Source organism: Gossypium hirsutum, chromosome A12, assembly GCF_007990345.1.
Source record: "Gossypium hirsutum isolate 1008001.06 chromosome A12, Gossypium_hirsutum_v2.1, whole genome shotgun sequence".
NCBI classification, from domain to species: Eukaryota; Viridiplantae; Streptophyta; class Magnoliopsida; order Malvales; family Malvaceae; genus Gossypium; species Gossypium hirsutum.
In genome coordinates, this window is record NC_053435.1 from 92,592,675 (window position 1) to 92,610,120 (window position 17,446).

General features: G+C 30.2%; 2 protein-coding genes across 2 annotated transcripts; both read left to right on the plus strand.

The window, feature by feature from the left end:
- The first annotated feature begins 5,795 nt into the window (after window positions 1-5,795).
- LOC107918105 (glutamate decarboxylase) lies at window positions 5,796-8,454 on the plus strand. Its single transcript, XM_016847618.2, has 5 exons — window positions 5,796-6,368; window positions 6,567-6,982; window positions 7,089-7,342; window positions 7,475-7,527; window positions 7,693-8,454. Exons 1-5 carry the CDS (start codon window positions 6,078-6,080, stop codon window positions 8,176-8,178), a joined length of 1,500 nt encoding a protein of 499 aa, XP_016703107.1. The 5' UTR covers window positions 5,796-6,077; the 3' UTR covers window positions 8,179-8,454.
- Window positions 8,455-14,204: 5,750 nt separating this feature from the next.
- On the plus strand, window positions 14,205-16,475 carry LOC107918103 (non-specific lipid-transfer protein 4). Its single transcript, XM_016847617.2, has 2 exons — window positions 14,205-14,760; window positions 16,171-16,475. The coding sequence occupies exons 1-2, from the start codon at window positions 14,412-14,414 to the stop codon at window positions 16,185-16,187; spliced, it is 366 nt and encodes a 121-aa protein (XP_016703106.1). The 5' UTR covers window positions 14,205-14,411; the 3' UTR covers window positions 16,188-16,475.
- The last annotated feature ends 971 nt before the right edge of the window (window positions 16,476-17,446 follow it).

Genomic DNA, 17,446 nt, shown 5'->3' on the forward strand with positions numbered 1-17,446 from the left:
CTCAATGGTATTACCATAATTCAAATTATAAAACAATAATAGAATATAATTATCAAGCATGTAACGATTAAATTTCTTAAATTTCAATTCATTCTTAAACTTTCATTTATTAACAATAACAATGCAATTTTTTTTAGCTATTCTTCAATTTCATTCACATATCATATGCCTCAATTTCAATCACTACATGAACATTTAGTTGTTCTCCCTATTAACAAACCCAGACTTTGGCGGATACACGAATTCCAGCCCAAACACACCAGTACGGCACATTATGCTTAAAATGGTACTCAGTACTTGATCAATACATGAGAAGCAGTATACGACACATAAAGTGCCTGTTACGACACACGAGGTTCTTGATACGACACACGAGGTTCCCGTTACGACACACGAGGTACCTGATACGACACATAAAGTGCCTGATCGGCAAAGCCGATAAATCCCATACTCTTCCAATCCTATAGCATGCCAACTATATCCGACTTATCCCGACTAATTAATAGGGTAGTCAAATCATTTCTCAATTTCAATTTCACTTTCAATGTACAATTCAATTTGATACAATTTTCCATTTCCCAACAATATACTATCAAATATTCATACATAATCATACTTCATCTAAGTTTCATTCAATTCAATATTGATACTTACCTTATAATTTTACTACCATACACATAAATTTAATTATAACATTTAATAAATAGTAGTTTGAATTATAGTAATACAAACCATGAATTTCTCATTTTAGTCATCGATAGCTTTCTCCTTTCCTTTGTGTGCCGACGCCTCGAATTCCTTGTTAGCTACGAAAATAATAATTTATACTATTAATTACGGCACTAATTAATAATAATAATAATAATAATAATTGAATTTCCATCCAATTTATACCCTAATTCCAATTTAATCCTAATTAACTCATTTATTTTTCTAACTCAATTCATACTTTATTTCTATTAAATTTCCTTCCATATTCTACTTAACTATTTGATGTTCATAATAAAAACCTAATTTAAAAATTCTTTCAATTTAATCCCTACAACACAAAACTTATAGCCTAGTTTACAATTTAATCATTTAATCAATTCTAACTTAAAATTCATTCAATTAAACCCATAATTCATTATTTTGTTCAACATGAACTATGTTCAAAAACCTAAAAACTTCCAAAACCTCAACTTAATTTCAAAAAAACTTTGTTCTAAAACTTCTAAAACATCAAATTTAAGTAAAGAGGACTTAATTGACTTACCACTTAAAGCTTAAAGCTTCCAAACCCTAATTTTTCTTTTTCTTTTTTTTTCTCCTTTATCCCCTCATACTTTTGAGTAGCCTATTCTGTTTTGGTTTCCTTCTTTGTTTTATTTCCTTTTATTTTATGTTTTATTTGTTTACTAATAATATAATAACTTGATAAATATCTATTTAATAATCAATGTATTTATTACAAGTGTAATATTACTTATATTTACACATGTACTATATCATCCTCATACATTTGTCATATTTTAATTTATTTATCACATAAAAATCTTATAATATAATTATTTAATTAATAAATATCTTTTACTTAATAATAAATAATAAATATCTATTTACTTAAATAATAAGTAATTTAAATCCATGAATTACAATTGTATGCTTATTTTTATTACAAATGTATATTTTATTACCAAACATTTGGCTTTAATTTATATATATTTCATTAATTTAATAAGATAATATCAATTAAATAATAATTTATACTATTATATTCTAATATTAATTAATAATAACTTAAATCATTAAAAATCTTTAGATTTTTCTCATTGTTTTGCCGCCTCAACTATTCCTTATGACATATTTTCCATTTTTATCGTTTATATTTTCTTTTAATCTATAATTTAATTTTTACCCCTTATTCAATCTAGTCCTTTTTACTATTTTCTCTAAATTGAGCTAATTTTACTTAATTAAAGCCTAATTAAACACACTACTAGACTCACAAATATTCCTAATAATTATTTATGAACTCGATTTACTAAAACGGAGGCCCGATATTGTACCTTTTCGATGCCCGTGAATTTTGGGTCATTACAAATAATGTCTTTAAAAAGAAACATAACTATTCATTTAATATTATAACTATTCAACTAATATTGTTTGAATAGTTATAATTCTTTTTCAAAAATCAAGTGATATAACTCTTGACCAATTACCAAAATATTTATCTTTTGATTAATTACACCCATTCATTTATAGTTATTGGATCATTATAAATATTTGAAAATGTTCCAAAAATCTCCCCCGCATTTTTAAAATATTTCAGTTCTACAACCCTCTATTATCCATAATTATAGAAATTTATCCTCAATTTCAAAATATTTACACTTTAGTCCCTATGTTCAAAATTAACAATTAAGCTTTGCAAACTAGTCATTTTTCATATCTAAGATTAAAATCTAACCAAATAACACCAATAAATCCAATAATTCATCAATGGAAACATTTTGAAACTTTGACAGTTTCGAAAAATAAAACACTGGTTAGCTAAATTGAGCTACCACGATCACATAAACATAAAAATTACAATAAAAAGACTTGTATACTTACCTATTTTGAAGGACCGAATTTTAAACTCAAAACCCCAATTTTTTCTTCTTGTTTTCTTGGAGAAGACAAGTGGAGAATGAAGAAATAATTTGTTTTTTTTCAATTTTAACTTATATACAGAGTTTTATACTTATTTAATCTAATTTAATTAGTTAATTATAAACTTAATTAATCAATTATCATTTGAAATTATTGGAAGGGTTCAATTTCTCAATTGGCCCTTCAATTAATTATAATTTCACAGCGATTAACTTTTACCTTTTTTATAATTTAGTCATTGTACCTTAATTAGTCACTAATTCGGCAAAATTACTTATTAAAAATTCAATTCACCTATATAATAACTCCGTAAAGGGCTCAATTTATGGAAACAAGGTCCTGATATCTCATTTTCTGACACTACTGACTTTAAGGTTATTACATTATACCTTAATAAATTATCAATTCAATAAAATTTCTAAACCAAAATTCAATATAATTTAAAACAAACTCGTAAATATTAAATAATAATATTTACAAATTTACTCATTGGAAATGGGGTTTCAAAACCACCATTTTTTGAAACCACTGAGAATTGGGCTATTACAAGGCCAGCCGAGGGGTCCGTTAGGGATGTTCGTTGTCACCGTATCTTTTTTCTTTTGCATGGAATGAATTGGAAACAGTATTCATGTTGCGATTAATAATGGCAAGTGGTGCCCTATTCGGCTCTCTCGATCGGGTCTGGCTCTATCACACCTCTTCTTTGCAGATGATTTGGTCATTTTTTTTGTAAAGTTAACATGCAACACACTCGTCCACTTAAAGAAATATTAGAGAATTTCTGTTTTTTTTTAGCCATCAAGTTAATGCTTTGAAAACTAATATTTTCTTCTCTAGTAGTGTTGATGATGCTTTAGGAGATTTGATTAGTGGTTTTATCGGATTTCAAAGAGTGTAGAATCTTGGGACTTACCAGGGAGTGCCTCTTTTTTATGAAAAGGTCACTAACAGCACTTTACAATTTGTGGTGGAAAAGGTCCGCAGCAAGTTGCAAAGTTGGGTTGCCAGGCGATTATCTCTAACCAGTAGAGCTACTTTAGCACAATCAGTCCTTTTGACTATACTCAGTTATTGCATGCAATGCATGATGAAGCTTAAGGGAATTTGTAAGGAGATAGAGTGTATGGTTCGACAATTTACTTGGGTTTTCTTGAATGGTAGAAGGACTATGGCTTTAGTTAGTTGGGAATTAGTTTGTCAACCTCGCTCATATAGTGGTCTTGGTTTTAGGCAGTTGAGGGATCAAAACACCTCTTTTTCTATTGAAACTTGACTATAATATAGCCTCAACATATGGGTTTGTGTCTTACGCTCGAAGTATGGTATGAAGGAGGAAAGAAATGGAGATTGGATTCTGGGGTACAATCGTTATTTGGGGCAATGTTCAGTCTTTGATGTTGAATTATGGGGTATTCTGAATGGTCTGGTTCTTTTTCAATGTGGTCAAGGTGATCAAGGTTCCCCAAGACACTCCATTGGTTGCATCGAGTTCTACTTTGGTCAGGTGTAACCATCAACTTTTGATGCATGTCACTTGTAGGTGTTCAATGATCCTCCTGAAGAAATGCTAGTAATCCTTTACTTTGATAAAGCAAGTGATGTTTTTGCCCATTTTAATATAATTTAATTCAATTGTTTTGTTTTTGTACACACACAAAAAAGGAATTTTATTCTCAAGTGATTGTCATATTTTGTGTTAATTATTTTTATGAGCAATTTACTTTTTCTCCAAAACATTACTAATTTTATTTTATGAATAATTATTTTATTCACTATCAATGAAATAGTAAAAAAACTCCACAAACAAATTGAAAATAATACCAAATATCCTTTTGATTTATTTAATTATTATTTTATTATACGTTAAAAAATAAATAACTCTATTCTAAACCCATTTGTGAAGTACTTTTACTCCAACGAAAATGAATAGAATAATAATCCTTGTTTTATTTTGAAAAATATGGCCTTGGACTTCAATTTGTTAAAAATTCTTACTTATCTATCTGTCAGCTTTTGGTTTGTGAATTGTTTAGCATTTAAAATCGAGTTGAACTTAGGAATTAAGTTGATTGGTTGATTATTATTATTATTGGAATGAGAAGGAAACTAGAGCATATGCCAAGCCAAAGAAACAATCACACATCAATTGATTATTATTATTGAAATGAGTTAGATTTCTTATTTTACTAAATTAATTAAATATGTTAAAAAATATTAATTGATAAAATAGGAAGAAAAATAGATCGCTTGAAGAGAGAGTGTGAAAGCGCGTTTAGTTGAGAATACTTTTATATTTTCTCCAAAAATAATTTATTTTCTTAAATTTAAAAAAGATGACATATTTAATTAATTAACTTTTTTTTTCGGAATTTAACATCCTTTGGCATATAAATATATTGTTAGAGGTATCTTTGTGTGTATATTAATATATATTATTAAAACTAAAATTTTAAATTATAAAAATAATTTAAAAGATAACTAAAGCATAATGATATTAATACATGTCAGTATCATAATAAAAACAATAGCTTTTGGGAGCTAATTATTGACTAATTCAAACTTATATAAATAAAATATTAAAATTAAAGACAAGAACAACTGCATGTGCAGTGCAGCTGGTTTGGATGTCAAAGTTTTATTTTAATATATCCATCTTCTTATGAGACGCGTAAGACTCGTTCATTTATTAAATTTGACGTTGAGACATATTCCTCAACACTGATTTGAGAAGCAATGGAAAAAACCAATCTCTATTTTCATCCTAAAATAATTTAATTTGAGTGAAATAAAATTTTGATTTATAATAAAAAAAAGATATATAATTTTTATGGCAACTTCATTATTGGGTTGCAGCTTTACATCTCAATTTCAATTATACTTTTTAGGCCAACTTGGAAAGCTATTAATAAAATTAATCATCCACTAATAAAGGAATGTTTTTTATTTTTATTTTTATTTTTATTTTATTTTGAAGGGAGGATACCTTTATTTATATATATTAAAGAAAGATAAAAATATAAAATAACACTAAACAACATCACCCAAATCAAACTAGTTTCTTTTTTTTGAATAAACCCAAATCAAATAATTATTCAAGCATGTACATTGTATTTGTAATCATTTAATTTTTTTTATTTTTTATTTTTTATTTTTTGCGCAATGAGAGGAAAGATCCCATACCTGGGAAACCGGAAATGAGCCATATTTGAATAGGTTTAGCCAATGAGCGCTGAAACAAGCACTATGAGTTCATGTATAGGACCAGGACCGAGCGTCTAAACAGCGTGGCGCTGGTTTCCTTTGACATCTAGGCCGACACGCCCTGAGCTTCCCTATAAATACCATTTGTCTCTCCAAGCTCCTTCACCAAGCAACAACAACAGCATTAGCCTTACACTAATATCTTCCATCCCTCTTTGATTTCTCAAACACATCAAACCATGGTGTTATCTAAGACAGCATCTGAAACTGATGTCTCAGTTCACTCCACTTTTGCCTCTCGTTATGTCCGAACCTCACTGCCCAGGTTCAAAATGCCAGAAAACTCCATACCAAAAGAGGCTGCTTATCAGATCATCAATGATGAACTGATGCTTGATGGCAACCCAAGGTTGAACCTTGCCTCTTTTGTTACTACATGGATGGAGCCTGAATGTGATAAGCTTATAATGGACTCCATTAACAAGAACTACGTTGACATGGATGAATACCCTGTCACCACTGAGCTTCAGGTACATATGTATATAGATCTCTACTTTTTCTCATTTCTTCTTTAGATTTCATTTGTATGAACAAGAGACCCAAAAGATGTTCTTGTTTTTGCCCCTATATATCAAGAAAAAAAATTAAAAGTCTAAACACTTGAATGGTCAGTTTTACCATTGTAATCTATGAATGAAACATGATCCGAATGGTTGATTTTGATGCAGAATCGTTGTGTGAACATGATAGCACATCTTTTCAACGCACCATTGGGAGAGTCAGAGGCAGCAGTTGGTGTGGGAACAGTTGGGTCATCGGAGGCAATCATGTTGGCTGGCCTTGCTTTCAAGAGAAAATGGCAAAACAAGCGTAAGGCTGAAGGCAAACCTTATGAAAAGCCGAATATCGTGACTGGAGCCAATGTTCAGGTTTGCTGGGAGAAATTTGCAAGGTACTTTGAAGTGGAGTTGAAAGAAGTGAAGCTTAGAGAAGGGTACTATGTGATGGACCCTGTCAAAGCAGTGGAAATGGTTGATGAAAACACCATCTGTGTAGCTGCAATCTTGGGTTCAACCCTCAATGGAGAATTTGAAGATGTCAAGCTTCTAAACGATCTTTTAATTGAAAAGAACAAAGAAACTGGGTAAACATATCATATCTTTTTCCAGCGACGTAAACTTGATAATAATCTGAAATTTGAGGTGCTAAGTTTCATATATTAATCACCTTTTTTAAATCTCTTTGTACAGATGGGATACCCCAATTCATGTTGATGCAGCTAGTGGTGGATTTATTGCGCCATTTTTGTACCCAGAACTTGAGTGGGACTTCAGGCTCCCCCTTGTGAAGAGTATTAATGTTAGTGGGCATAAATATGGTCTTGTTTATGCTGGAATTGGTTGGGTTATCTGGAGGAGCAAAGAAGACTTACCTGAAGAACTCATTTTCCATATTAACTATCTTGGAGCTGATCAACCAACTTTCACTCTCAATTTCTCCAAAGGTCACTTTTCCAATCCAATTTCCTTCATTCGCAAACTAACCACACTATTGTTTTTGACCAGTTCCAACATGTATATATACAAATTTATATATCTCAAAACCAACACTGAAATCGTGTTATGTTTGTCTGCAGGTTCTAGCCAAGTCATTGCTCAGTACTACCAACTAATCCGTTTGGGATATGAGGTGAGATTTAAGCCCCATACTTGTGATAGAGAGATTTAAGCTCCTATGATATGCATATAGAGACTTGAGCCTAATTCATTTTATAGAACAATACTATGCAAGTTTGGTGCGAGCTTGCACAAATTAAATCTAGTAATAATATGATGAAGGGTGTTTGAATTACAGGGATACAGAAATGTGATGGAGAACTGTCATGAAAACGCCATAGTCCTTAAAGAAGGATTGGAGAAAACAGGGCGTTTTAACATCGTATCAAAGGACAATGGGGTTCCACTGGTGGCCTTCTCCCTCAAAGACAACAAGCGCCATGACGAGTTCGAGATATCGGAGATGTTGCGTCGCTTCGGTTGGATCGTGCCAGCCTACACCATGCCAGCCGATGCACAGCACATCACTGTGCTCCGTGTTGTGATCAGGGAGGACTTCTCCCGCACCTTAGCCGAGCGTATCGTCATTGACATCCAAAAAGTGCTCCATGAGCTCGACACCCTCCCAGCAAAGGTCAATGCCAAACTGGCTATGGCTGAAGAGGAGGAGGCCAAAAGTGGCACCGTCGTCAAGAAGACTGCTATTGAGACCCAAAGGGAAGTTGCAGCTTTCTGGAAGAAATATGTCAGTGAGAGAAAAACTAACAAGAACAAAATTTGTTAGAATTTGTTTTCTAACCCCCCCCCCGGGTTCGTTTTTTCCTTTTTCCTTTTAATTTCTAGTTTTTGTTTCTCGCCATGTTTGTTTTCCCCATCTTTTTCAAGCTTCAGCATGTTGAGGAAACTAGCTTAATGACTACCAATGAATGCATTTGAATCGAACCTTTCGTGTACAGTACTATTTTATTTTGGAATTCTGAATCTCATTAAGAGGTTTAGATTTCAATAAAGTTAATGTGGTGTTGAGGTATTTATGCATTAATAGAATATTTTTATATTATATACATTTTAATTATATATTTCATTTTTTAACTTTAATTATATTTTTATATTTGGGTCTGAATTTGTGAATTACTAGGTTTGAACCTTTTTTTATATAAGTTAGTTCTTGAACTTTGTTAGTGTTCCCTCGTTAAGAGTTAAACTTTTTTTGTCTAAGTTAATCCATGACTTAATAATTGTTTTCATATTGGGGTTTAGACTTTTTTGTGTCTAAATTAATTCTTAATATTTCTTTAAAAACCCTAAAGTTTAGGCCCAATGTGTAATCATTTATCAAGTTCAGGGACTATTTTGCGAAAGTTGTGATTTAGCCATATACTTTAACTTATCATTTTTAAACCATGTGCTTTTCGAATTATAAAATCCAGTCCTCGTGTAACACCCCATACTCGACCCGATCGCTAGGTCCGAATTATGGGATGTCATATTCGTTGCCGAAGCAACTACAATTAAATTCATATGCAATGCAACTATTTATACCTGTAAATAAGTATATACACATCCATAATATGATACATAATCATTTTCAGTCTTATACAAGCTTATGAAAGCTCTTTTACTGACTCGAAGTCAAATTAGGACCAAATTGTAAAGTTTGTAAAATATCGAATTGATGTCTCAACTTTAGGGTTTCTCGCGACGCAACTTACAGACTAGGTCTTGTTGTAATGACATGGGCTCGACGTCGCTATGTGATTGTCTGTTTGCAAATGATTCAAAATGGTTCCAACTTGCACTTGCTAAAACAAACCAAATCACTTACCATTCACTTTTCCAACCAAAACACATATCTGATAGGTTCAAATCTAAACAATAATACCTTATATATATATATGCAATACAACCATTTCATCATTTCCGTTCAACGAATAAGCTAATTTCATGATGTTAACCATTTAAAACATTTGACATATATACATACTCAAATAAGCTATAAATATAGCATCATTTCATGCATTTCTAACCTCGTGCAAACTCAAATAGACAATCTAACCATTTGACCATTTCCAAGATGCCAAATCTAGCTTCAAATATTAACATGATCTTATATTATACCAAAAACTGGTTCAATCTAAGTACATGACATATGTTTAACAAAACGGGACTATACAAACTTTGTTTGAGTCAAGGATCACTAGCTAGATGCTAGAATCACTTCTCGTAACCTTGAGATTTACCTATACTTGCGCACGGAATAACCAAACTATACTCTGAGCAATAACGCTCATTGGTACTTCCATGATTCAAGTCAATTAAGCAATTACAACATTATACATATATATATGCATATAACATCCTTTATGAACATCTATTAATCAACCAAAACATGTATCATTCATGTATCAAAACCGAGATTATACACCATTTCAATTAACTAAATCATAACCTTCATCATAAAAATCAAGTAGCATATACTAACAATTCAATTACAAATCGAATCCATTGATTCGTTATGTTTCCATATAGGCCCTCCGGGCTCATATAATTGATTCAATTCAATCTCCATCATAATCATATATCACAATACATCTTTGTATCACCAAATCATATTATCAATCCAATTTGTATACCATTTATTCAATTTACACTTTATATCCCTATTAACTTAACTCGGACTCAAACGGATACACAGATTCCAACCAACACACCAATTTGGCACCTAGTGTCACATCGAAACGTTTGAAGTATATAGATTGCGCCTAGTGCTCATTGGTATAACCAAAGTAAAATTTGTGTCCAAAACTCATCTGAACATCTGAAGGAAAATGCACCCAACGCTCATCGACATCTAGTTGAAGTAACCCGTATTTAATCTATCCTATGACATGCCAAATATATTCGATTCTGTCCAAACAATTAATAGGGTAACCAATTTTTCAATTTCATCATATAGTTCAATTAATATTCCATCTTTCTCAATTCATCATCATATCATATTACATATTTCAATTCAATTCATACCAAATATCATATATCAATTAAGTAATGCTACTTTCTATTCTATTCATTTCAGTCCACTATCTCGATATTCAATCTCAATCTTAGCAATTCAATTCAAACGACCATTATCAACTCACCTCAATACCACATTATGCAAAATATCATGAATATGAAATACTTAGATTTATCTTGAATCATAGAAATACAAACCAAAATCTCGAGTCACTCCTTGTCGGCTCTCGTTTTTCCTTTCCCTTTCAATGCTCCAGTGTCGTCTTTAGCTATGAATGATAATTCAACAAATAAAAAATATCAAATTTCATCCAATTCACGTTCAAATACAAAGCCAAACATATTTTTTCATTTTATTCAATTTAGTCCCTAAACTCGAGATTTAGATAACTTTCGATATATAACTTCGGATTAAAATACAATTTCACATTTACTCATTAGGGGCCCTATACTTTCTATTCCTAACATAATTTCATAATATTTTTTCATTTTATTCAATTTCGTCCCTAATGTAACAAAGTTAACAACTAAGCTTATTAAGCTTTACAATTTAGTCATTTTCATAATCTAAGTTTTTTTTTTATCAATTTCAAGTCTAATTCTTCTTTTTCTCAACAACGGGAACTTATCAAATTTTAAAAAATTGAACAAATTGATACATGGTCTAGCTAAATCAAACTCTCATGATCATAAATCTATAAAAATCAAAGAAAAATGGCTTTAGGACTTACTTGAATTTTTAGTTGAATGTTAAAGGGTTTCCAAGCTTTCTTCTTTCTTTTGGATATGGAGGACGGTGGTTGAAGGATGAAGATAATGAATTTTGTCATCTTTCTCCACTAAATTTTACTTATATACTTAGATTAGTTTATTAATTAAACTTAATTAATTAGTTTAATCTTATTTAATTATTCATTAATCATCGATAATTAATTCTAATGAAATCCACCATCATCATCCACTAATATCTATTTTAAATTGGTTTATTAACCATTTTAATACCTTGGATAATTATTATCTAGCTCCCTAAGCCTTTTCCTAATTAAAAATATATAGTTATTAGACTTTTACAATTTAGTCCCTAAGCCTTAATTAACCACTTTTTCTGCTAAATTACTTAACTGAAATTCAATATATTTTTATAATAAGTTCATAATTATTCCTATTTAATATTTACGGACTTAGTTTACAGAAATGGGGTTTTAAAATCATATTTTCCGACACTACTAGAAACTAGGTTATTATACCTCGCCAAACGATAAATGTTAAATTCATTAAGTTCTACTATTTCTAAAATTTGATGCAACTAATATTGTCATTTGGCTAACACCATGTCGGCTTGTTATTTCTAGATACTACTCACTAAAAATCCAATTAATGGATTAACGACAATTATTTGCGTCAAGATTGAAATTTCAAATTTCAAAAAGTATAAGGACTTGGAATGATCCAATTGGAGAATATGGGCTAAACCTACAACTGCATGTATAGTACAAGACTAGTAATTGAATTTAACCAAATGGATTTAATTGCTACCGTTTAGGTCAAGACTAAAATTTCAAATTTTGAAAAATACAAGGACCAAAATTAACAAATTAAAAAATTATAAGAACTAAATTGATCAAATTAAAGTAAAATGATTAAAAATCCATAACTTTCACAAAGTGCGGGGACTAATTACAAATTTACCTTAATTTAATTGAGTGGTACTTAATATAAAATTGGACATCACTTTCAATCTTTTATATCCTATTGGCATAAATGTTTAGTATATAATTAAACATATGCCTAGGTTACAAAGGTTCATATCTTATCACTTCAATTTTTCACAATAACTAAATGCTAATATTATTTCATTTAACAATTTAGGCTTAGTTTTTAATTGTTGTTGTAGTTGAAATGTACTTTTGAAAAGTGTTGTGAGAAAAAATTATGAAGAAGTGTGGTTTGTTAATTTCAAATGTTTTCCATTATTGTAAAAAATGATGGTGAAAAGTTAAAATTTTCGTTTTTAGACATGATGTTGGAAAGTAAAATTTTAGTTAAATCATTTAAATTAATATAATGACACATGAAATATAAATTCTAAATACCTTTTAAGTAATTAATATAAATTATTTTTAAAATTAATGGTACACAAAATATTCTAAAATTTTAAGTATAACGATAAATGATATTTAAATAATTTAAGGGTAAACTACACCCGAGGCCACTAAACTATTAATAAGTTTACATTTTGGCCACTAAACTTCAAAAAGTTACAAAATGATCATTGAACTATTCAAAAGTTTTCATTTAAGTCGCTAAACTATTTGAAAGCTTTTATTTGTTTTCATTGAAGTCGCTAAACTATTTGAAAGCTTTTATTTAAGTCACTGAGTTGTTAATGTTTTTTTAAAAGTACGACTAGTGAGCTCCAAGCAACATTCCACGATTAGTACGACAGATTAGTACCTATTAACGAGTAGAAGAACATACCTTAGATCCAAGTCGATCTGATAGTCAGTGTTGGAGATCAAAGAAGAAAATTATTTGGATTTTGATTCGTGAATTTGTGACCTTCAAAGTTGTTTGATGAAAAAAGAATTGAGCTGTAGAAGAGAAAGGAATGAGAGTTTTCGATTGATGCAGGTGATGCGAACAAGAAATGGCATACAACAATGATTTTAACAACTGGATGACTTAAATGAAAACCTTAGAATAGTTCAGTGATCATTTTGTAACTCTTTAAAGTTGACTGATCAAGACGTAAACTTACTAGTAGTTTAGTGGCTTTGGGTGTAGTTTATCCATAATTTAATACAATGATACATAAAATATAAATTAATCTAAAATTTTAAGTACATTTTAAATATTAGGATTAATAAGGGTATTTTGATAATTACACTTCAAAATGCAAAAGTCAAAAATCAAAAACAATTTTTAAAACCTAGAGCTACTAATAGTCTCTCCCAAACTCTTAAATAGGAGGATAAAGAGCATTTAAGTACGCTCAAATTAACATCCGCCTAGACAATTATGCCAATCAAGCTAAAATTTAATTAGCAAAAACCAAAAACACCTAAATTTCAATTTTTGTGTTTAGGTGGAAAACCACTTTTAAATATTCTTCATTCCTTTTGAGGTTGAAAAGTTTGCTTATTACAATTTATTAACCATACTTAATCAATGAATTTATGCCACATAAACAATCTTTCATTTGAACAAAGGTTATTTAATTGATCGGATAAATTAAATTTAGTTATGGTATGTTTGAGAATTTAAATTTGAAAATTTGGATACAAATTTGTTGAAGTTGAATCTAATAAATATTAAAAATATATATATGAATTTGTTAAATCAAAAAATATTTTAAGATTTTTAAATTCATTACGAAATAAACTTTTAATAAATCCATAAATTTAAAAAATAATAATAAACATTATATTTTTAAATAATTTACCACTAAATTTATATTATTTTTAAAACTTAAATCCAGATTACTAAATATTAGCTCTGCTGCCCTAAAATATTCGTGAAGGTGAGATTGGATGTAATAAAGACTAAAGGGAAATTATTAGCCTTGGCTCACTTGATCGATGGGCACCACTAACATAGACAATAGTGGAGCAAATTATTGAATGACGCCAAAGTCTCCATGTTCACACTAATTTTTCATGCCACCTACCCTAAGGCAATATAAAGAAGGGAAGAACATTCTTAAACTGAACCAGAATCTATGAAAATTAGCAATCGATCGGCAATCCTTTTATATAGTGGAAGCATTTAAAATTGGTTAAAAAATAATTACATCTTGAACAAACTAAGGAGGAAAAAAGATGATGATGATGAATCCGCAAGAATGTCTTCCACAATCTACCACAACCAACCCACTAAAACCCAAATCCCACCACCCCACAGTCCTTTATTTTAGTATTATATATGTTGCAACGTTGGTATATGTTGGGCATTCATTGTTTCAATTTTCTGCAAATTGGGTGTTGAAAAGTTTGTTTAGCAGAGATGGGTTTTAGCTTGAAAGCTTACTTCCTTGTTGCACTGGTTGTGTTTGATATAAGTTGCATGGTGTTCATTAAGGATGTTGAAGCAGCTGGGGAGTGTGGAAAGACTCCATTTAGGTCTGCTGCGGTAAGTTTAAGCCCATGCTTAGGAGCTGCTGGGAACGCAAAGGCAAAAGTTCCGCCTGCTTGCTGCTCCAAGGTTGGTGCCTTACTTAAGGCTTCTCCGAGGTGCCTTTGTGCTATTTTATTATCACCATTGGCAAAGCAGGCTGGAATCAAACCTGGGATTGCCATTGGCATTCCCAAAAGATGTAACATTAGGAACAGGCAAGCTGGAAAAAAATGTGGAAGTAAGTAGCCCTCCTCTTTTGGTCTTTTTAACTTTTACCTTTAATTTAGGTAAACAAGATCGAGACAAAGTTGAAAATATTGATATTTGAATTGCATTTGATTTTAACGTTATGAATCAATTTAACTAATTTTTGAGTTTTAAATAAATTTATAATCATTTGGGCTAAAGAGAGATGATGGCAATCTTTGTGACTTTGTGGGGGGATTCCGAGCTTAAGCCTCTAAGCTATTTGCATAAGCCCTCTAAACCCTCTAAAGCAAAAATCCGTAGACTAAAATGAGTGGGCTTGACACCATTAACCATGCCCACTGACACTGATTAACGTCTTATTTATATTGGTGAATGTACCTAAGAGGTCCTTCAATTATAGGGACTTGATCAAATTAGTCTCTCTACTATTAAATAGATCAATTTAGTCCTTGTACTATTAAAAGAAAATCAAATAAGGCCAAATTAGAATAAAGCTAACATTTCCTGATTGAAAAAATATCACTTACTGTTTGATAGAGTTAATATTTTTAAAATTTTTAAGGTTATGTAAATAATTTTTTTTGTATAAAATTGAACTGCAATTGAAAAAAATAATATTCAAGACATTTTTTATACGTTAATGTTAATTGTGTTATAATTTGGACTTATTTGATTCTTTTTAACATTATAGAGACTAAATTTATCCATTTAATAATAGAGGGACTAATTTAATCTAATTCCTATATTATAGAGACCTCCCTAGTTCGTTTAGCTATTTATATCTGTACTTTTAAAAAAATTATATAAAATCTAAAACAACTTACACATGCGGTTAGATTTAAACCTAAAGCATGGAGATCTCCAAAACTTCGTCATTTCAATTAAGTCTCATTTCTTACATAATACTTTTATAAATATAGATTTTACATAACTGTGACATAATCTAGCATTAAAAAAAACTGAATAAAAAACCCTCAAACTTAATAATTTTATTAAAGTATGTACACTTTTATTAGATTCATAAAATAATGTTGTTTACCATTGCACCCAATATTTATTAGGGAACGAACAATCTTGAATCCTAGACATAAACAGAAAAACGGACATGAAGGATGCCCAAAATAATATGGTAATCTTTTATGTGTATTGAAACTAAACCTTACCCTAAATCAATATTTTATTTAATATAATAGCTTATATGGGCTTATTTAAGAAAAGTAATAAAGGTAAGAGGCCATTGTAACAATTCAACCGAAAGAAAAATGTAACTAATGCATTATTAATATCAATCAAACTCTGAAATAAAGTAAGCCTTAATCGATGTTTAAGAAATGAAGAAAAATAAATCAAACTTTCTTCCTCAGTTGTTTTACTCGATGAGCTACCAAGGAAACTGAAACTTAAGGCTAACAAATACAGTTTTTGTGGGATTTTGCAGGCTACACAGTCCCATGAGACAAACTAATACCTTATACAAGAAGAGAAGAGAGAGCTAATAAATAAACAAGTGCAGCATTGCATTTGCATGGTCATTGCTGATTCATCCTTCCAAAGCAATTGTTTATGTCGTTTTTAATGTAATCTTCAGCAGCTAAGTTACATTATCATCTTAATTGAGCAAATGCTATTTTTATGCTCACTTTCCATTATGTTAGTATTATTTCAAAAATAATTTCTCTTTCTCTTTCACTACCGATTTGTATTTGATATCTTGATAATATATAAACTTTACTTTTATATTAATATTGTTTCTGACTTAGACAAAACTGTCCAAAGCCCAAGCTATTTATCTGACTCAAAAAGTTTGACCCATCTGAACCAGGCCTTACACAAATTCTTTTACATTTCAAATCTAATTTATCGCTCAAAAAGAAAATCAATTGAGAAATTAGGCCTTTTTTTTAATTTATCAATTTATGTTGTTTTTTAAGGAAAAAAAACGCGTCCTACAAGACTCATTGATATAGCAGATGCATTTACTAACTTGATTAGAATAATCAAGTGACATATACCTGCTAATATTTTTATTTGAATTGAAGTCTAAGTAGGACAACTTGTTAAAGTAAATGCAAGTAATGCATGCTTGAAGTATGATATATAGTGGAGGTGGGTGCTCTTGAAGTGACCTGAGACATAACTGATTATAAAACTCAAGAAAAATTCAAGTACCTGGAATTGAACATGACGAAAATAAAGAGATCTCAATAAGTTCTATCAATACGAGAAAATATGAAACCTAAATGAAAAATATTGAAATAGCAAAAGAAAATGAAGGCATTGAGCCTAAATCTATTAAGGAATCTAGAAATAGAAAAAATTGGTCAAATTGGAAATGTGCAATTTAAGTAGAAATGAAGTCACTCGCTAAACATGAGGTTTTTGGATCCCTAGTCCAAACACCTAAAGATATAAAGGTAGCAAGATATAAATGAGTATTTGTGTGAAAACAAAAAGAGAAAAATGAAGTTGTAAGATATAAAGCATGACTTGTAGCAAAATGATTTTTGCAAAGGCCCAACATTGATTATGAAAAGACATACTCTCCTGTGGTGGATGTAATCATGTTTAGATATCTTATTAGTCTGACAGTAAGTGAAAAACTTGACATGTATCTAATAGATGTTGTTACAACCTATATGTATAGCTCACTTGATAGTGCAATTTATATGAAAATCTCTTAAGAATTTAAAATCCTAGAAGGATTTAGAGTTTCT

Excerpts from the sequence above, each read along its gene's own strand:
- LOC107918105 (XM_016847618.2), top strand. The coding sequence starts at position 6,078 with ATGGTGTTATCTAAGACAGCATCTGAAACTGATGTCTCAGTTCACTCC. Across the intron at positions 6,369-6,566 it reads CTGTCACCACTGAGCTTCAG|AATCGTTGTGTGAACATGAT; the intron begins GTACATATGTAT and ends ATTTTGATGCAG. Across the intron at positions 7,528-7,692 it reads TAATCCGTTTGGGATATGAG|GGATACAGAAATGTGATGGA; the intron begins GTGAGATTTAAG and ends TTTGAATTACAG.
- LOC107918103 (XM_016847617.2), top strand. The coding sequence starts at position 14,412 with ATGGGTTTTAGCTTGAAAGCTTACTTCCTTGTTGCACTGGTTGTGTTT.